Raw genomic sequence first — 21,237 nt, 5'->3', positions numbered from 1 at the left:
GCATCAGACCCGCGTTCTAGGAGCATGAACAAATCCACCTACGGACTAAAGAGCAAAAACTGCATTGATTAAAATCCCCACCGTCTTCCCTAACCCTCCATCTAGCCTGCTCCACCCCGGCTGCCTTTGCTAGGGCATAACAGTTTTATCACAGGGACATTTCACCAGAGGGTGTTGCGATCCAGGGCACCTGGCTTTTTCCAAGCATCAGTGGCATCAATAGGCCTCTTGGGTCAGAACATCCCAGAGGTCCATTACTCAGGCAAAAATCTACCACTGGCTTCTCTGAGCAGTTTGCCTGAATAATGGACAAGAAAAGGCAACAAAGGAGGGCACTCCAAGCCTTTCAGGATGTGGCCCACTGACTTCGACAAGCCTTTCAGCTGAAGAAGGGGTCTAGGTGTACACTGAGGGCAACCGATCTGGTTATTTAGAAGTTAGGAGTTTCCTTCTAGCTTGCTAGGTGTTGGCGACAGTTTAACGGGAGCGAGATTCTTGCCCAAAACCAAGGGGTTTCAGTGCACAGGGGTGAAGGCAAAAGCTTGTTTGCATTTTTGGTTCATCATGAAGGTTTGCACACCCATCCCCACCCCCCAACCCACCCATGCCATCCTCCCACTCCTCCAAGTTTTAGTTCACATGAAACCCAAAATCTTAAAGTGACATTTGAGAGTGCCGGCTAAATTAGGCATTACTGAATGCCAGATGGTGGGCACCCACCGGTGCTGGTGCAGAACCAAAGGCCAGGGTCAGACAACTTCAGCAATTTCTCATTGTAAATCAGGCACGTTGGTGGCTTCGACCAAACGGCGCTTTGAGATTTAGGGGTTCATTGGAGATAGGGCCAGCACAGCAGTACCTTGGCAGTCATCACAGGTATGTTCCCAAAGTCAGGGCTCCCAACTTTGAAAATGCACCCCCCACCCTCCCCAGCGACCACTAGAGAATTTGCTCAGATCAGTCCCCTCCTCTCCCTCCCAATTTCTTACCCAATACACCTTGAGAAATGGTGACCAAGAGCACCATGCCCTCCCCTCAGATGTACCAGGCATCCCTGCTTGGGAAGGGAAGAGGAATCCCAACGTGGGACGGCGCCACGAGGCAGCCATTGCCAGCAGCAGCAGCAGGGAACAGCATTCAGGGCTTGGGAAGACTTTGAGGGGGCACAGGTTCCTGTGCCGAAGCCTGGATGGATGCACAATCACAGAGGGAAGCTCTGAGCATCAAAGCCCCCCTGTTCTCTTCAGAGGGACTCCTCACACTGGTTTCCAGCCTCCACCCCTTGCAGGGTGCGAGGGTTGCAGGGAGTTTAGCTGAAAAGCAAGGCAGCTGAGGATCTGCTCTCTGGAGCGGTGCTGTCAATCTGCATTCAACACTGTAATGCCACAGCAAGCCAAGGAGGTCTGCTCAGTCAATGGCACGTTGGCAAGATGTAAGTATAGCAACTAAGGTCTTGATCTCCCAACAAACTTTTCAGCTGCTACCACCCTTGCACTGAGAGGTGTAGACTCAAGTGCTGATCAGGGCCCTCCTGGGTGAGGATGTGTCTTCACTCCTAGTCCTTTGCCCCAGTGTCTGAGTGGCTCCTCGTCACAGCATGTCTGTATCCTCCATGCTGAAGCTGCTCCTGCGACTGCTGGTCTTGGAGGCCTCGGGAGACATGGCAGAGAACAAAGGGTCAGAAGCCAGGGGCAGCATGGTGTCCTCCATCAGCATCAAGTCCAGCTCTTTCTTGGATAGAGAAGGGAAGGAGACGTTGTGGCCAGAGTCCAGCTGGTCATGGAACCCGCCGGGGCCATCGTCAAAGCTCAGGCTTTGGGTAAAGTCCAGCTGATGGTAAGGAGACTGAGGGGGTGGCGGGAGGGATGGCTGTGGCTGTGTCTCCTGGTCAGGATGCAGCTGATGCTGCTGAGGCTCTGTCGACCCATCCTCTCCTCTGCCGACCTCTTGCTTCACAACTTGCTGAGCCAGTTCTGCCACATTCACCCCAGAGGGCGAGGAGGTTGGCAGCCCATGGATGCGAGCCTGCATCTCCAGCTCCTGTGGGGCAGAGCATGCAAGCCAGGAATCCTTATTTGAGGCAGCAGAGACATAAACCGAATGGGAGGGAGCTGAAACTCCTACACTAGTGCTCTGTGGGGAGCCCCTGCAGCCAACCTGACATGGCAAAGCCACCCAAAACAAAGGGCAAGGGACACCGGCGTTGCAGCAAGTAGCCGCCCTGGGGACCAAGCTAGTGACAGGGCAAGGCAGGGAGGTAAAGACTGCAGGGGATGCAGAGGGAGGTGTAAGGAGAGGTTGAGAAAGGCAAAGGCGCGGAGTGGCAGGAAACCACACAGATAAAAGGCCAGACAGAGAGAGCCTCACAGGAAAAGAAATAGAGGAAGAAACTGGTGCAAAAACCATGTCACTGCCAATGTTGAGCTCTAAGAGGCTTCCCTCTCTGTCAGCGCTGTTATTTCATAAACCCAAACTACACACTGGGCACAAATCCAGGGAGAAGTTAAGGCAAACACGGCTGGCTGCAGGGCTCTGGGCTTTACTGCCAGCTGACTGAGGTTGCCTGCCAAAGCCAGACAGAGGATCCCCCATCCAAGAGGCACCGGGCACACACAAAGCCACAGGTTAGGCTCGTCCAGCCAGAAGGCCTCGCTAGACTCCTGAATCCATAGTTACACCCCTGAGATGTCTCTAAGGGGCCCAGATATGAGCTCAGAGCCTACCATAAGGAAACCCAGCATGAAAATGCTCTGTTGGTCCAAAGGATCCTGCTCACAGCCAAGGCAGCTAATTATAGAGGGAGCCTTGCCCCCCCAGGGCACACCCTGGGCTGCACGTATCCTTTGTGGCACATATGACATCACCCATGACAGCTCATTATTCCAGTTCCTGCAAGATGTGCCAACTCCTGATGAGCCCTAGGCAACTGGCTGACCGTGGTCACCATGCTCACAGAACCAGCCCTACTGACGTCAATGGCGACCCCTCATGTGAGTAGGATCATAAAAGTAGGGCTGGAAGGGACCTCACAAAGTCATTTAGTCCAGCTCTCTGCTCAAGACAGCATCATCCCTGACAACCCATCCCAACCTGCTTTTGAAAGTTTCCAAGGATGGAGATTTCACAACTTCTCCAGGTAACCTGTTCCAATGCTGGACTACCCTTATGGCCAAAAAGTTCTTAGTCGCCAACCTAAATTTCCCCTACTGCAACTTGAGGCTGTTGCTGCTAGTCCTATCTCCTGCGGCTCACCTCCATCTTTGTAATCACATCCTTCAGGTATTTACAGACTCTTATCACCCCCCATGGGTGTTCCTCCTGGGCCAGCTCCGACCCTTTAAGAAAAAAAAACCCAACCCCACCCTAGACTCACTAAACCTGCCAGCAGTTCCTCACTGCCCCCCATTACCCCACGCCATGTGGGGGGCTCTGCACCTGGCTAGTTTTGATGAGGGCAGGTGGGGACCTACCTGGATGCGAAGCAAGAGCTGCTTATTCAACATCTCCAGGCGCCGAGAGTGATTCTCCAGATCCCGTGACTTCTGCAAGTCCTTCTGCATCCTCTTGATGTAGTCAACAGAGGCCTTCAAGATGGTCCCTTTGTTCCAGCGTACATCCCTGGGGTGTAGCAAGAAGAAGATGTGACAGCCTGCACCTCCCAGCCAGCCTCAAATGTCTCCTGAAGAGACCTGCTCTAGTGCAAAGCCGCCTGCAAGTTTAATGACCTGAATTATCATTGGGATGCCAACACTGCACCAGGTGCCTGCCCAAGGCACTGGCAGAACGGCCAAAGGAGTCTGTGTGAAACAGACTCTGCCCAGTCACAAGGGTAACCTGCTGTTACCAGGAAGTTGAGCAGGATGTCTAGTCCATCCTGCGGCCAGGACACGACTGCTCTCCCAATGAATTCTCAAGTACTTTGCATGATCACATTTGAAATGTCCTAAATATTCATCTTTTCCCTGGGATAAATGCTCCTCAGGACAATCTTCTCCCCACTGGCAGACTTCAATCTTGCACTGAGTCCCAGAGAGGCCATATGGGTTCCCACCCTGCAACATATTCCTGACAACATTACACTGGTGCAAAAGGTCAAACTGCTAACTGACACCCTTACACCGATCCACAAAGTGGGTGTAGAACAAAGCCAAATTTCATCCCCCCCAGCCTTAACACCTGGCTTCTCCACCTGGGACAATGCTTATTCATTCCTCTGCTGTGCACCCGTCAAATATTTGTGAGGCAGCCCAGAAATGAGGAAACTGTCGCTTTTTGCAGTACTTACAGGTCATTGGCTTTGGGGATCAGCATGCCAAGTTCTTTAATGCGATCGTTGATGTTAAACCTTCGCCTTCTCTCAACTAAAAGGAAGGAAAGAGATAAGAGAGATGGACACTGGTTAAGGTTTGGGAATGTGGGACCAGCTACAGAGAAAGGCCCCAAGGCTCTGAGTTTGCTCATTGTTTCAGTCCCCATTGACCCAGCCTGCTTCAGGTTAATGGCATGAATTCCCCATTCCTAAGAGACAGTCTTCTGCCTTGTACATCTCAGCAGGCCTTGGATGAAAGGACTAGCAGGAGCTGACTTATTTGCATCATCCAGCCATGCTGATGGGCCAGCCCTGGAGTTAGTTCACACAGGATTGATTCCATAAACCCAGGGCGGTTGGGAATGAATGTCCAAAATATATGAGGAGGTTTTCAGTAGCACAGAAATGGCTTTGATTCTAGGATGGGTTGCAGGTGGTTCAAACAGGTGTTGGGGAAAATAGATTGTAGGGCTACCACTGATGGGAGACAGGTGGTTCAGAGCACTGGCTGATACAGGAGGGTCTAGGTAAGACCAAGGAGAGTTAAGAGAAACCCCAGAGAAGAAGAACTAAGCACGTTTCAAACAGGGAATTAAATATTTAAACAAACAGAATATCCTGTCCAATTAGAAAGGGTGCAGATGTATAAGGGATACAAACCTTCGTGATTCAGGGCTCTAGCTAACTTCTAATGGACACTGGTCACGAAGGAACATCCCCTGAGGACAGGGAATCCCATTATAATCCAGAATGGACTGTATCATCTGACTCAGCTTGGAAGCTCTCTGGGTCTGGAAACACCGCATTGTTCTGGGATCCTGGGTCCATGACCAAAGGCCTCTAGACACTACCACAAGACCAAATAAGTAGCGGTAATAGTAATAATAATGTTTCTTTTGCATTCTTCTGAAATATCTAGCGTTGGGGATTGTCAGAGTCAGGATTTTGGATTAAATGGAGCCAGGCTCTGATAAGCCACATGGATCTCTCTTTCGCCAGGCTGAGACTGCATGGGTTTGGGAGCTCTGAGGTAGAAACTGTTGTTCAAAGAGATGAAGAGCATAAAGGTCATTAGGAAAAGAATGGTCTGATGAGAATGAGAGAGGGAGACGCAGACCCGCAGCGGGAAGGAACCAGCCACTTACTCAGGTTGTGATTGTCCTTCTTCTGACGCTCTTTAGCCAGGGCACGGCTCTCGGCATCTGTAACAGAGACCCAACAAGTCATGGTAAACGGCCCCCATCTGTGATGGAGCCATGTGTCCAAGACACACTGTACGGGTAACACACAGCCCCCAAGGGCCTAACCCTGAGCCCTCTGGGCTGCATTCTGCCATTGCCCACACGGCACCAGGGTCAAAGCAGGATCCGGCCCTGCCCAAGGCACTGGCAGCATGAGAGTCCTCAGACGTACCTGTCATTTCTCTCTTCTGAGTGAGGTTGGCAGGGCAGGAGCTGCTGGTGACGCCCACCAGAGAGGCCGTCACCTGGGGGTCACCACTAAACACATTCATGTGACTGCTGGACATGGGCAGCTGAAAAACAAGGGGACATGTGACTCGGTCAATTCTGGTCCATGTGGAACAGGAGGAGGAGGAGGAGGAGGGGGAGGGAAGCTTGCAAGTTGGATCAGGACAGTTAGACTCTAGATCACAAGGGCAATGCAGACCAGTAGGTTGAAGGTACCACTGGAGGGGCTAGCAGCTCCCGGGGTCTCTTCCCGGCTCTAACACTGAGTCTCCATGTGACATGAGGGGAGCCAGTTAAGCCTCAAATTTCCCTGCCTGGAAAATGAGGAGTGCAATGCCCGACCAGCTTGCTGAGCAGTCTGGGAGTGCCATGCTCCTCCCTGCACCCCAGTTTGCTCAGCTGCAAGATGGGGAGAAAGCTACTTATCTTCCGACGGTGCTTGGTGTGTGCGTGTGTGGAGGAAATGCCTTCTACAAGTGCTAGGATTCATTCACCAGGCTGGGATCTTCTCATGGAGAGACTGGCTTTCACTGGGAACCAGGCGCTAACCCCACAAGGCCCCACTGAAGCAGCCAGTCTGAGTGTTTGGGAAGTGCTCGCAAGCTGCACTGCTGTGCGATTCATTTTCACAGAGCGAGAGAAGTGGAGGGGGCTGCTACAAATCAATCGGTCCACCTGTCCTTTGCCTGGCTGGGGTGTCCGCAACAGCCAAGGGCAGGAGCTCAATGCACATCACATAAGCCTCACAGCAAGCTCTGGGCATGGAGGTAGCCTTATCCCAGATGGGAAAACTGAGGCACAACAACGGTGTCCAGGGAGACACCTGTCCATAATCACACAGTGGCTGAATGAAGAGGAGACTCTAGCGCCTAAGCCAATAGTCTGCAATCCTCTGTTAATTGTGGAGTTCTTCATGTGGTCCCAATTGTGCTGAGAGCACACGTCAGGTGGGGGGAAACGGGGAGGAGCGGTATCACATACCAGGATCCGCTTTCTGGAAGTCAAAACAGAAAGGCTTTTCCCCCTAATCGTCTTTTATTTCTGACACAAGCCTCACCGGGTGAGAGCCTCCCGCCTATGCAATGCCAGCAGCCAGACCAGGCAGTTGCAGTAGTCCCTTCCGGCCTTAGAAGAAATCTATACTCTTAACATCTTGCACCTCCCGGCTCCTGGACAGGCCACAGAAACCTCATTACTAACCCGGAAGCTCAGAGACCAGAAGCCAGGTGTTAAGGTACCTCACTGCTTCCCCCTCACCAGCCAGGCCGGTCCAATGTTTACTGTCTCCAGCGCAGGCTCCAGCTAGCTCAGACTGGACTTACTATGCGGCAACAACAACTACAACGACAGGGGCTGACACAGCGGGAGGGAGGCGCGGCCGGTTTGTACACACACAATCATGCATGATTTCCCACTGTGTACGTGGCGCCGTGCCAGGCAGGAGCCGGCGCTGACGTACGCAGCCCGTGCAAGCAAAGCCTGAGCCATGGCCTTGACAGTCAATACCGGCAATCGATGCCGGGCCGCCACCCCTGGAGAGATGAGGCCCTATGCTCCATCCCAGCCGAGCTCTGCTCAGGACGGGAACGGGGATAGGAGGGGGAGAGGGGAAGTTGGCTCTATGCCTCCTGTGATTCTCTCCCTATTTTGGGGGCAGCCAGGAATTTGCCCACCCCTTGGTGTATCTCAGATTAGCCTAGGTGGCCATTTTAACTTACACTCAGCTCTGCACAGCCCCAGAAGGTCATTTCTGCAGTGGGCACTGCTCAAGCCATGCCCTAGCCATGGGTCTCAGGGCCAAGGGTGACCAATGGCAGCATGGACCAGCTACCCCAGATACATAACACTGAAGAAACCCCCTTGCTGGAGAAATGTAAAGGATGCAGAGTCACTGACAATTAAACCCACAGTCTGCGTGGAATAGGGTCGTCTTTTCTGCAGCAGGCACTCTGCAACTTCCCCTCTGCCAGAAAAGCTCAGTTACCCCTCACCCCACGGCCACAGCAGTCACCAGTGACTGCAGAAGTGCATCTGCTGTAATTGTCCCTTAGTCAGAATAGCTCCGATATTGCCAGCCAGGGCAAGACAAGAACAAGACACTCACAGTGTTAGGCATTTGCACTTCTGGATTAATGTAGCCCAGAACATCGTCCAAACGCATGATGTCATCAATGACCCCATCTATCTGAAAGACAAAGTTGCAATGCGATAAGCCTCACAGCCAGGGCCGTGACATCACTGGGCAAAAGTTTCTTGCAAAGTGGGAAGTTTCTTGCAGATCAGTGGGTGACTCCCTAACGCTGACAAGAGTGGCTCTGTCCTGCTTGATGATGGCCTATCCCAGAAGTCCTTTACCTCCTGTAACGCTTTCTGCAGCACAGCCCAGCTCTCCTGCCCTGCTCCTGACTGCCGAGAGAGGCCAAGACTGGGCTGTGCATTTGCCCCCTCGCAGCCAGGGTGCAGATCACCATTCACTACAGCACTTCATGCTGGGGGATGCCAGGACTGCAATAGCTGTCAGCTGCCCCAACCAGAGCTTCTACCCTATTCCCTAGTGTCCCTCCTGGCTGAAGAGACTTGGGATAACCACATGCCATTCCTCTGCCCTACCCTTCCGCTCTCCTTCTCGCACTGCTTGCTCCGTGACTCCCAGCCCTTGCCTTACCTCCCGCTCCGGGTTGGAGCCAATGTTGAGCATCGCCATGGGGCTGTTGGGAGCACTGTTGCCGGCTGAGGATGACATGACATGGCTGGGCCTCACCCCAGGTGAGGCGGCCGGGGGAGGCTTTGGGCTGATGTGAGCAGCAAACTTGTTCCCGTATGTCTCAGAGATATACTCCTGGACCTTCTTATCCCGCGACTTCTGCAGGTGGTACGTGGTGGGGTTCTCCAGATATGACTGAACCTAGGAAGGACATCTGTTAGCGCTGGCACACACTGCTGCCACCACGAGCCCCCTCAGGGACAAGACACCGACCCAGCCCAGACCGTACCTTTAGGACCTCTCCTGGCACAGACGGCGGTGACTGGAAGTGGACTGGAGTGTTGATGGCCGGTGTGGGTGCTATTGGCATCTGCTGCTGCTGCTGCATGTAATGCATCATGGCCTGCTGCTGCATCCGCTCCCGCTGCTCCTCTTGCTGGGCTTGCTCCCGCATGAGCTGCATCCGCAGCCCGATGCGCGACGCCATGGTGCTGGCGTGGGCTGAGTCACACCCCCTCCCGAGGCGCAGAGAAAAGGCTGAAAGGGAGAGATGAAAAGGATAGGACCACAGCAAGGCAGGTGGCCGCTGGCACTCGGTCGCAGGATCACCCCCCTTGCCCAGCCCTAGTGTTCAGCCGCCAGGTATCTCAAACACTGTATGTGGGGAAGGTCATATTATTACCATTTGGCAGAGGGAAAACTGAGGCACAGGGAGTTAAAAGGCTTGCCCCGGGTCCCACAGCACAAATAACTGCCTCATAACAGCTCCCTGGCCAGACTCAGAGCCTAGAGTTATAGGAGGGTCGCAGGACTGTCCCCGGTGATGTGGCTTCTGTCTGCTGCGCTGCCTGGAGGAACCCTTACGAAAAATGCCACATAAGGTGCTGCAGGTGCATAGTTTGGAATTATTATTGCACAAGGTGATATATGTGCAGATATGAAGAGGCAGGCTTTGTGCCAACGAGCTCACAATTTAAATGCATTGGATTATGGAGAGTGCATTATCCCTGTGTCACTGATGCGCCAGGGAGACCCAGGGGAACGAGGTGCTTGCCCCTGGCCCTCTGCCCAGGGGGTCTCTAACCAAGCTGCCCCCAGAGCCAGGCGCACAACCGAGGAGTCCCAAACCCCGACAAGCACCAAGCCCAGCTCTAAGTGGGCTCTTTGGGCTGGGCCTCTACAGAAAGGACCCACAAGAACAATACGCTGCATTGTAAGATGCCACCCGCAAAAAGGCACCTGCTCTCAAGCCAAGTGTTTCTGAAAACACGCCAACCACAGCTCTCCGCTCAGCAGTAACCCATTCCTCTGAACAAACCACTGAATTCTGGGCGACTGCCATGTCTCACCTTTCCCCCTTGATCTGGAATGACTCAGAGGAAGGGACTTGGAATAAATAATAGCAACCCTTAGCTGTTTCATAATACTCACTTCACTTCAGTAGATTGCAAAGCACTTTAAATGCAAAGTTGCCATCACCATCCTCCCGTTACACCGGGGGAAACTGAGGCACCAAGAGGGGAAGTGACTTGCCCAGGGTCACCCAAGCCAGAGCTGCAGCCATGTCTCCTGGGTCCTAGTCCAAGGCTGTATTCACTGAACTGCTGGTTCCCTTCCTAACCGGCCTTGTCACCTCCTCTAGCAGGCCCTGGAGCGGAGGGACCCTTCTGCTCAGGTCAGGAGGGGATGCAGCCTCTCTGCTGTGGCTGTCTTCCCGTCCTGCCTGCTCCCCTAGTAGTTGACACAAACCCCTTTCCCCAGGGACCCAGTTCTTGCAAGGCATCCGAGTGACTGTTTTGCTGGGGCGGTAACGAGGAAGGAGGGTCCTCAGTCGTCCAGCCCAGGGATTCTTCACCCCGGGGTGCTCAGGACTAACTCAAGGGGAATTTTTCTGGGCAGGGGGACTTTTGGCCAAGATGGAGCTACAAATTGCTGTGCACTCTTTAGTCTCAATGTCATTTACCCACCTATATAAGCAAGGCCTGGTTTGCAAAAGCCCTGTGGTTCCCCGAGAGCTCACTGCCATGCAGGATCTAAGTATGGGCTAAGGAGCCTACTTTCAGTCTCAGCCTTGGTCTCTCTCCTTTCCTCAGTGGGGAGAGCAGGATGGCAGCACACGCCCTACGTGCGCTCAGATGTCAGGCTCTTCAGACAAGTTCACTCTTCTTTGAAGTATCAAAGTGGGGTTGGTCTGGGCAGCTGGCATGAGACCGACAGTCCCAGGCGCGCCATGCAGAGATGGACCAGCACCGGAGGAGGAAGAGAAAGCAGGGGGTGAAGAGACAAGGCAGGACACAGCAGGGAGATAATTCCAGATCCTAACTCTTAATGATCTCTGTGAGCTGGTTTCTTCGGGGAGGAAGCGAGCATGTAGGCTCTCCAGGTGACTTCTCTGTTTCTGCAAGAGAAACTCAAGTGCTATGGCCAAGGGACAACATGAAAAAGGGAAGGGGGGGTGGGGAGGAATGAGAAAACCCAGCAGAGAGAGACAAGACTATAGAGCTGGATTTCAGGGAAATCGCCTACTGCCATGGTGAGCCCCCTGGTAATGTGAAAGAAGGAAAGGATGGAAGAAAAACACATCTGAGAGACTGAAGATGTGAGAAAAAGAATGCAAGAGGGAATAACTGGAAGAAAAAGCCTCGTGAAGAGACACAGAAGGGCAGGGGTTTGACCGTCCAGCCCCGGAGCAGCCCGCATTCGGCCTCCCTTCTCCCCGGACGAGCTCTCGGGAGGATGGCCTGCGGGGGGAGGCGATGAGACCATCAGGAGTCATTAAGCCCCGGCAGCGGAGTGAAACCTTAGCTCTGAACCGCGGCGCACAATACCGCTTCTGTCCGACGAGCCCGTGCGCCAGAATCTGGAGGCGGGAGAGAGGCAGCACGAGGCGACAGAGGCCGACGCGGCCAGACACAGACAGGGCCCTTGTTTGTCCGTACAAAGGGGATGCAAGCCCATTGAGGGGCAGTGAAGCAGCACTAAAGATGCCTGCAGAGAAGAGAGGGCTCCAGAGGGAGCTGCCCTACCTGGGCCCTAGTAACTAAAGAGCTGAGTATCAATACCTCGTCGGTCCCCTTGGACAGGTGGCCATCTGCGACGGCTACAGGTGAGCATAGAGTAGCACAGAGAGGAGAAGGGACTTGCCTGTGTGCTAAATAGGGAGACAGACTAAGAGCTGGAAGTAGGACCCAGGAGTCCTGACCATCAGGCCACAAGCCACTGCCAAGTGGAAGGCAGGGGACTTGGTTCCCAGTCTGCTGCTCCAACCGCCAGCCTGCCGCAGACGGAGGAACCTTTCCCGGAGATGGCAGGGACTGAGAGAGAGGGAGGGGATGCCATGGGGACCAGTGCCCCTAGGGACACAAGAAGAAGCGTTTCCGTACGGTGCGAGGAGCAGTCGGGGCCTCCCACTGGAGCGCCAAGTGAGCATCGCGCTGCAAAGGACCCCCAGCCCGCTGCGGAGCAGACCGGTGAGGTAGGGATGGAGGGCTCTCGACTCCCTTTTCCACATGCCTCTAGCACTTGATTGTATGGAGGTTTTCCCCAGGTGAGCCCTTCTGTACCCCGTAGGTCCCTTTCCCACTGGCAGAGTGTCAGGAAAAAGGGTTTTAGCATAGCTGGGAATCAGCGTCTCGACTTGCCCTCTGGTGCTCCCTGCACTAATATCTACTGGGCCATCCACGGCCTCTTTGGCAAAGGTTGTCATGCTAGCGCAGTGTCCTGGGGCCAGATTCCCTTTGGGGTGAGCACAGTCTCCCCGAGGGATGCTCTGCTGTTTGCACTGGTCCCAGACACCAGTGCTGTGTAACTGTGTGTCCCTAAGCAGCTGCTTATTTTTGCCTTTTCATGGGGCACGAATCGCTCTTTCTGATCCGAAAGGAGTGCGAGGCAGTTCCCATTCTGTGCCCAATTCTGACACTGCCTCCCTTCTTCTGCTTCTGTTATGTTCAGATGGTTTGGGATGGAAAAACCTGCTGTAGATTCACACATTCACAGAAATTTAGGGCCAGAAGGGCCCTCATTAACCAGGCGACTGAAGCAGGCGTTATCCAGAGCCCCTGATTTCACTGTCAGCCCCTCCAGAACATGAAGAGTAAACGAGAATGAAGTCCCTTGGTCCTGATCTCTGCTCGGCCCCCAACTCCCCAGGTAAGTCACTTCCCCTCTCTGTACCTTGTTCCCCCGTGGCTCAAACAACACTACTGACACAGCACCCAGAAGCTCCAGGGGAAGGGCTTTCCATCCCGGCAAAGCAGGACGAGTGTCTCTTATGAGCCACAAGCAGCAGGACCTCAGGTCCACATCCCAGCTGTGATGTGGTGCAGACCTAACATATCTGAAGCAATGACATGGGGGCCTCCAACCTGAAAGAGCGTGAATGGGCTTGATTATCTGACAGCACTGCACACCCGGTCCCTCTTTCGAAAACATCGTGTTGAGCCCCCCATACTCATGACGTGCTTTTGAAAATCCAAGCTGGGAAACATAGGAAGGCCCTTTTTTTGGCACTGGCTGGCGTAGGGGTCAGCCGCCTTTTCGGAGCGGTGAGCTGAAATGAACCTGCCCGGGCCGAGGCACCCAACTGCTTCTCCTGCTGCTGTGTCTCCCCACCACCGAAATGCTGTCCAGGCTCCACGGGCCAGACGAAACTGCTTGGCAGGCTAAATCTAGCCTGTGGGCCATAGCTTGCTGACCCCTGGATGAGTGGGTTGCTGGTGTTTCATTAACTTGCATCCTTTGCTAGAAGTTATGAAGCTAATATTTGAAGGGGAAACATATAAAACAATGTGGACCCACTTAGGCAGAAGCATAGCTAGACAAAGGGTTTTTCTGTTTAATGGTAATACGCACACGCAAGCAAAGGGGACATGGCAAATATAATATATCCGGGTTTCAACGAGGCATTGTATCCACACAGCCACAGGATATCTGATGGGGGAAATTAAATCAAGCCAGTTTGGACACAAATATGATTACATGGATGAAAAGTCAGCGATTGGATGGGGAAAGGAAGGTAATTAGTTAGGCATCGTAGGCCATTTTGAGGGGAGAGGTGCCCAGTGGGGTCGCCCTGGGATGGGTAGCACGTACCAATTTGCTTAGGTGGCTTTTGCCAGCTCCCTGGACAAAACCGCAGACAACCCAACTAGCAAAGTTTGTAAGACAATGCTAAGCCTTGAGGGGTGGTTGAGCCAAGGGAGTGCAGAAATACATGCAGCAGGGATCAAGAGATGCTAGCAGAGAGGCCTGGAACTAATCAAATGAGGCTGAGTGTGGGTAAGTCCTGGCTTACGCAAGTAGGGACCAATAATCCTGAACATAAGACGCAGGGCAAGAGGCAACGCCTTATAAAGCAGCTGTGACAGCCAATGGCACGTTCCCATGCAGCAAAGCCCCCAAAGCGTTTTGCAAACTATAAACAAGTTGCTTCCCTTGGCTTTGACCAGCAGCTACCCCTGGGCTGGAAGATGCAGCTGTTTCAAGGCTATATACGGTGATGCTGCACAGGCAAGAGAGCAAGTGAGAAAGAAGGCCTCAGCTGGAGAAACGTGTTTCATGAACATAACCTGTGCATCTAGCGGCAGGGAAATAAACTGGGCAGTGCCAGGGCTCTCCACGGAAGCAAAGACAACTAGAAGTGATGGGAAGCCGATGGGACCACATACAAGAGCAGAGAATCAGCGCAGAGAGGATTGGCACCATGAAGGGAAACCAGGGTCTGCACCGATTCATAGTTGTTAGGGGCTGGAAGGGACCGTGGACCACTTAACTAGCTGGGCCAATGCAAATCCCGAAAACTAGGAACAATGGCCACAAGTTGATTAAGAGTAGGTTCAGACTAGACATCAGGAGGCACTACTTCACAGTCAGAGTGGCCAGGATCTGGAACCAACTTCCGAGGGAAGTGGTGCCGGCTCCTACCTTAGGGGTCTTTAAAAGGAGGCTTGATAACTACCCAGCTGGGGTCATATAAGCTTAAACTTACCAGGGGTCATATGAGCCCCGTATTCATTCCTGCCCAGGGCAGGGGGTCGGTCTTGATGATCTGCTGAGGTCCTTTCCGACCCTACATCTACGAAGCTATGAACCTTTCTTGGTACTCACAGGAGACCTTCATCATTGTGAATGACTACTGCAGCAGCAGCAGCAGAGACTCCAGCCAAGATTGGGGTGGGATGGTGGTGTCCGCAGGCAAAAGCAAAGGGCCAGACCCCAATCCAACTAGCCTCCCATCCACGTAGGAGCTGAGAGAGGGCGGGTGGACGGCAAGAGGCACAAGTCGGGCTGCTATCATTGTTGGCCCCCTATGTCTTGAGGACAACCCAGGAATCTCCAGCCCTTGATGCATGAACCCCATGACAGTCTGAGCAGCTGCTTTATAAGAAACAGGGGGTGGGGGCAAGCAGCAAATGCTGTTTCTTCCCCTTGGGAAATTCCTGAGCGGATCACCTGAGGACAGGGTACTGAGTGGGGCTAGGGGGGAAGGAAGCCAAAGCACAAGGCCAGGCCCCTCTGGCAAGATGGGGAGGGGGAAATTAGGCGGGTTTTAAAATAGCTCAGCTGGTTCTGCTTGGCTTCACCCTCCGTAAGCTCAGCAGCTTCTGCTTTCGCTCTGACTCACTCCCTGGGTGAGGGGAGGAAAATGAAAACCAGCACAGTCACAAGGTCTATGAGAGGTGGAGAAAGCAGCAGGCTCCTGCTGGAGTCCGACCACTTCAGGCCTGGATCTCACCAGCTCTCCGCAGCACGGCTGGGTTGGGCCCTCTCGGTGCTTAGAGAAGAGACCAACATTAGGAAACCACCGGAGCTCCTGGAAGTGGTGCTGCAAATTCAGAAAGGAGCCTGATGACGGTCCCCGCCTGGCTCTCTTTCAAGCCCCCAATAACCTGCAACTCATTAAAAACTCTCATTACTTGTCGCGGCCTCAAAGACGTTAGCCTCGATCTCCAGGCCAAGTGCCACCAAAACCCATTGCGCAGTGCAGTCCTGCCTTCTAACAGACCTACACATCATGCCTGAGGCTGATCTATGCAATCGCTGCTATGTGGACCCACTGCATCTTGCATCAACCTCAGCTGTGCCTGAGCAACACCCAGGCAAGGCTGTACCTAGACTCTTGGCAGCCTCAGGCAAACTTTTGGTACTGGGGCCCCCTTCGCCAGAGTTCATAATAATAATCGTATAATAGAAAAAAAATTACCATTTTCAGGCTGTCTGGTTTGCCCACGCCTGTGTCTGGCCCTAGTGCCAGGGCACCGCAACTGCCATGTTTCATAGTGCTAAATGGGAACAGGATCCCAGCTCAATCAAAATGGGGGGGCCAGCATGCGTAAGATGGAGAAGCCACCCCCTTCAGGGATGATTGTTTCTGGGTACAAGCTGTCCCCGGCGCTGCATGGGAATAGTGCCCATACGTGAAGCTCTGACCCTGATGAGGGGATCCTCTGGGGACTAGTCTCATGCAAACAGTCCTGGTCAGATGCTCCACTGGATCCCACTGGTGTAGCTCCATTGGCCTTACGATTTGGGCTAGATGACAGCCTGCCTCGCTGGCCTCAGCGGGCTACAGCTGCTTACGCCAAGCGGCCCTGAGCATAGAGAGAGAAAAGGAGGGAGACGAAGTACAGATCTAGAGAGAGGGACAGGCAGAGCCAGCTCACGGCGAGCAGAGATAGAGGTTAGCAAGACACATGACAAAGAGGTGGATAGCAACAGACTGGAAATGAGAGGGTCTGGGGTCCCTGCTCTCACCCCATCCGCCCTCTCCCTCGTTCCAGCCACGTGCCCTGCTTTTCGTACCCCCTTCGCTCCCTGCTCCCAGGAGATGTGGGACCGCCGAGCCAGGGCCCAGGCTACGTGTTGGTATCGCCGAAGCAGCAGAAAAGCAACTTAGGAGAGAAGCAGAGTGGGGGGAAAGGAGACCTCCCTTTCACCAGGCCATCACGCCTACGTCTCAATGTGGATCCAACCCAGGTGAAGTCTGCAGGGACGTATGGGGCCAAGGAAGCTGACTGATCACCGCAAAAGCACCACGCAGCTGCCCTGGCTCAGGTAGCAGTGCCCGGGCCCGGAGGATGAACCGATGCCCTGTCAGCAAGGCAGCCCTGCCAGCGGGATTGCATTTCCTGCCAACCCGGCTGCCGGAGCACCTGTTCCCGGCGGCCCCGCGCTGAGCGGCGCCTTCTGTCAGCTCGCAAAGTAAAGGAGGGGAAGGGGAACGGCAGAAGGGAAAGGGAGCAGACGAGGCAGGGTGGGAAGGAGTGGAGAAGGGAATAGAGGGCCAGGAGGGAGCGAATCAAAGGAGCGCGGGAGGGCAGAGCAGGGGCAGGACAGCTGTTTCTCTGCCCCCCGCCCCAGAGCCGCTCATCCGAAACAGGACGCCGGCCGCCCACCCCTGCCCCGGAAAGCTGCCCTTCCTGCTGGGCTTGCGTGGGGGGCTCCAGCCTGGCCGCTCTGCTGCCCCGCACACGGACAACGCTCTCTGCTCACACACGGGCACAGCTGACTCGCTGGGACGGGGAGAAGGCCAGGACAGGCAGAAAGGGCATCCGTGGGGCAAAGGCTCCACAACAAGGGATAAGGGCTGGGGAGAGGCTGCAGAGGCCCCTGGCTCCCAGGGGAGAGAGGGGAGTGCACGCAAGACCCGCAGCCTCCCTGGGAACCACGCTTTCTCCTTGCAGCAGCACCTGGATTTCTGCTCCTGGCACCTGAAGGGCAGAGCATAGCGGAGGCTGCAATTTATACATGGCTGGAGGCAGGCCAAACGGCCCAGGGGCCTGCTACAAGCCACTCGGATTAAGCTGGATGACCCCTCCTGGATTCGAGGCATTTACATTCAGGATCCGCATCAGGAGGAGCAGGAGAGGCAGCTGGGCCGGACTGCGGGATGAGGTCCCCCTCCGCCCTGGGCTGGGGACTTCACTCCAAGGGGGCTGGAGTGGCTGATGGCCTGCTATATCAGAGCCTCTTGTCCTCCTCATTATCAGGTGCCTCAGGGCACGGCCTACCCCAGGATGGGAGATCACATGGCAGAGAGATAAAGGGTCCTTTCAGGAGCCAAAGATCCTGTCTTCTGTCAAAGAAATTCTGTCAAACAAATGAGTTTCTTCTACTCCCCCCGCACCGCATTCCTGCCTACCTGTGGTTAAGTGGTTCACGCCCCTCTCCTGTCTACCTGTGAGCTGGGACTTACTGGTTCCTGAGCCCTCTCAGGCTCCAGATATAAATATCCTTCCATCTATATATACATGCTCCAGCCACGCTGTAGGTATCTGAGTATCTCTTTAGATAGAGGCTGTTGCTATGTCTGGTTTGTTATGGCCCCAAAGCAACTTCTCTCCTCCGTGCTCCTGCACCACAGGAGATAAAGCCTTTGGCTAATGTCAATTTGGGAGGGTAAGGGCGGGGCGGGCAGGAGCTGGTACAGAGACAGCAGGAAGACAACCCTGGCCACTACAGGGGAAACTGGATGTGCGCTAGGACATGGGTATCCAGCCAGCATAGGGGAAGCTGGATATCCACTACGACCTGAGTATCCAGGGCTCATCCCCTGCCCCTACACCTCCCTTTGCCCCCTGTCCTGAGGCACTAGGTATCCCTGAGCCAAAGCAGCTGCTTGGAGTCGACCACTGCCCTCAACCATTTGCCCGTGGCACTGGTGAATTTGCTCCCTGCAGCTAGGATGGAGCCAGGCCTGGCCAGAGAGAGAAGTGCAGAGATGCTAACTGCCTTGAGGCACCTCGCCACAGGTACCTGCATACTCACAGCCCTGCTGCTGACATGCCTGGAGTCCCAACTCCCCGCAGCTCGAGCCTGGGGCTAACAAAGGCATTGCGTGTGCAGCCCGGAGAGCCGTGCAGAACCGCACCCGAGCCCGAGCCGGGAATTCGGCGGCAGAGAGAGCTGCTTGCCATCGGCTGATCTTCATCTCCAAAGCAATGCTGATCCCAGCCAGTGGCTCCAGCTGGGCACCTCCATCCTCTGCAAAGAATTTGCCCTCTGGCAGGTAGGACTCTGAGAGTAATTCGCTACACTCACCCCCTTAAAGCCAAATGCCCCTTTCACACACAACTGAGGCAATGCCAGTCTTACACCAGGGGACCTGAAAGCAGAATCAAGACTCAGGCCCATTACACTTACAAACAACCCATCCTCAAGGATCTCGGCTTCTTCAGAAACTGATCTCCAGCTTCTGCATCGGGACGACTTCGCTTGCCCCTGAAATGCAGCCATCTCTGGGGAAGAAAGCCACAGCCATTTAACAGCATCCTGGCAATGCTACAGGAGACGCAGGCTACAGAAGAGCTGTGCTGTCCTGATCTGGGGGACAAAAATTTGACTCTGGATCCGAATCTGACCACAAGATGCTGAGTACCCAAGTGAGGAGACAAGAAACAAAATTAAATCAGTGAAAGTGCGGGTCTATCTAGCACTGCACACAATTTATAGAATCATAGAAAATGAGGGTTGAAGGGACCTCAGGAGGTCATCTTGTCCAACTTCACAGCCGGACCATCCCCAGCTAGACCATCCCAGCCAAGGCTTCATCTTGCTGGGTCTTAAAAACTTCCAAGGATGGAGATTCCCCAACCCCTCTGGGTAACTTCTTCCAGTGCTTTACTTGACATTGGTTAAGAGCCAAGTTTTTCAGAAGAGCTCTCTTCTCACTTAGAAAAATTAGACTGTCAGCGCTGAGCCTTTCTGGGTGCCACGCTTGAGCTCCCTGCCAAATCCAGCCTCACCGTACTGCAAGTGGGTGAGTTACTACGTGGAATGCAAAATGCTGGTCTTAAAGCAAATCCCCATTCAGTTTGATCCAGGTGGCAATGACAGCAGCATCGTACCCACTGTGAGCTGACAGTGAGGAAGCCCGCAGTGGGGAAGCAGACAGTTCCCGACACCCCTCTTAAAGTGAATGGAGGGATGGGAATGTGCAGGATGCTGCCAGAATAAAAAACTCGACGTTCTTTGAAAATACGTCAGCGGTATTTCTGACGTTCAGGTTATTCAGGGAACGTCGTACCTTTTTGTGGGGATTTGCCAAAGCCGTGCCTCCTTTACCTTGGTGTCAGTGTAAAGCAGTTCCACCAGGAACAGAATTAACTGAGATTAGTGATGCCCGAGGGTTTCGATGCAACACCTGTCACCATGGGACGAAAGCACAGGGCGCTGATCCCCTGGAGCCTGGGAGCCTGAGCTGTTATTTGCACTTGGGTACAGGGAGCACAGGGTGGGTGTGAAAGCATTGCCAGAGGTGTGAGTGCAAAGCTGTGCTCGGGTGAAGGTTTCTGTGCCAAGGTGAGTGATGACCTCCTCCCCCCGGTGCCGGGCTCCCCAGGCGCAGCTCCCATGAGACTGCACTGCAGCTCAGCAATCCTTTCCCACCGGGGAGGCTGCTTTGGGGGCATCAGGTCGTCTGCTTGGCAAAGGGGCACGTGTATGTATTTTGAAGTCACGTACAGTTGCTGCCCGGCGATGGACCAGATCCACGGAGCTGCCCGTTACCAGGCGTTTCGTTGCTCCACTTGCTCGGAAGCCCATTATCACCCCCAGGGAGCTGGCTCGGCTCAGGACATCTAGAGCCACTATAAAACCTGCCCCGTGGTTATTTATACAGCGGGAATGGCAGCCTAACACCCTGCCCTGCTCGCAGCTCTTCCCTCCACAACCAGCAACGGCTGCCGGGCTCAAACATGCTCCCCTTGCCGGAGCTCCCAGGCACTGGGACCGTCCTCGTCACCGCCTGGCTCTGGGGGAGGCTGGGCCAGATGTTCAACAGAATGGAACAAAATAAAAACCAGGGGTTAAAAATAAAGCTGGTAACAAGCTGGTTTCCAGATATAGCGCATGCAAAGCATACGGGGTGGTTAGGTTACAGTCCCCTGCCCTACCTCAAGGGAAGGAAGGGCCACGCCAAATTGTATCATTCACACTTGAGGGGCTGAAGGGGCGGTATGACATGCATCCCCTCTGCAGAGAGCCGGGACAGGGCCCTCACGGCCTCAGGCGAAGTCCCTTGCAAAAGACATTAAGGCTTCAACAATGCTCAAACACAGGAGGACAAGGTTTCTCAAAGCACCAACTGCCCTTTTGCTGCAAGAGAAAATGCTGCTGCCTCCCCGGTGAGTGGCTGACAGCCGTGGGTTGGCAGAGAAGGGACCCTGCCTATGGAGGCCCGTTTAGGGCACTCTGTATATCGCAGGGGATACAGAAGGAAGCTGCAAGGGGGGGCACTGCTTCGCAGCAGGGATGCTGCCCCTCCCAGCGCCGGCTGTCCTTGCAGAGGCAGGGGCACCGCTGGGCTCCCTCGGGGCACAGCTGGAGCGCCCACGGTACAGCAGCTCTGCAGTTCCTGCCTACCAAGTCTAGGCACATCCGTGTTATAAGGAGCTACCTGAGGCCTCAGAGAGGCAGGTATGTCCCCTTAGATGCTGCCACACTCGCTTCCCTGGAGAGTGCAGGGAGCCAGGCTGACTGCCCCAGAGACTAATCCATGCCGGACCATATGAAGCAGGACAGGCCTCCCACCCCATACTCCACGCTGCCCCCCCCCCCGACCTGATGGCCACTGCAGGCAGAAGAGAGACTCCCAACACAAAAGGCTTCATTTTAATGGCTCAAACGCTTTGCCATGGGAGTCTGAAGCGAGACTCGCCAAACTCGGGCCGCTGAGCTGGCCTCCTAGAAAGAGGAGGCTCAGCACCCAGTGCTAATCCCCTGGGCCAGCCGGCCTGGCTGCGTGGGGGAAGGGAACG

At 54.4% G+C, this 21,237-nt stretch overlaps 1 protein-coding gene across 1 annotated transcript in view; it reads right to left on the bottom strand.

Moving 5' to 3' along the window:
• The window catches only part of TFEB (transcription factor EB), an 18,100-nt gene extending 9,045 nt beyond the window's left edge, over nt 1–9,055 (bottom strand). Inside the window, exons 1-8 of the mRNA XM_019546662.1 lie at nt 8,772–9,055; nt 8,444–8,683; nt 7,883–7,963; nt 5,723–5,843; nt 5,455–5,511; nt 4,286–4,361; nt 3,471–3,618; nt 39–2,040 (exon numbers count right to left, since the gene is read on the bottom strand). Coding sequence (XP_019402207.1) covers nt 1,591–2,040; nt 3,471–3,618; nt 4,286–4,361; nt 5,455–5,511; nt 5,723–5,843; nt 7,883–7,963; nt 8,444–8,683; nt 8,772–8,969 — 1,371 coding nt within the window. The 5' untranslated portion in view covers nt 8,970–9,055 and the 3' untranslated portion in view covers nt 39–1,590. The remainder of the gene's footprint in view (nt 1–38; nt 2,041–3,470; nt 3,619–4,285; nt 4,362–5,454; nt 5,512–5,722; nt 5,844–7,882; nt 7,964–8,443; nt 8,684–8,771) is intronic.
• Nucleotides 9,056–21,237: the final 12,182 nt, after the last annotated feature.

This window comes from Crocodylus porosus, unplaced genomic scaffold, assembly GCF_001723895.1.
Source record: "Crocodylus porosus isolate Cpor-Errol unplaced genomic scaffold, CroPor_comp1, whole genome shotgun sequence".
In the NCBI taxonomy this organism is placed as follows: Eukaryota; Metazoa; Chordata; order Crocodylia; family Crocodylidae; genus Crocodylus; species Crocodylus porosus.
The sequence above is the reverse complement of the archived record's forward strand: the minus strand, read 5'-3'. Positions and strand labels throughout refer to the sequence as shown.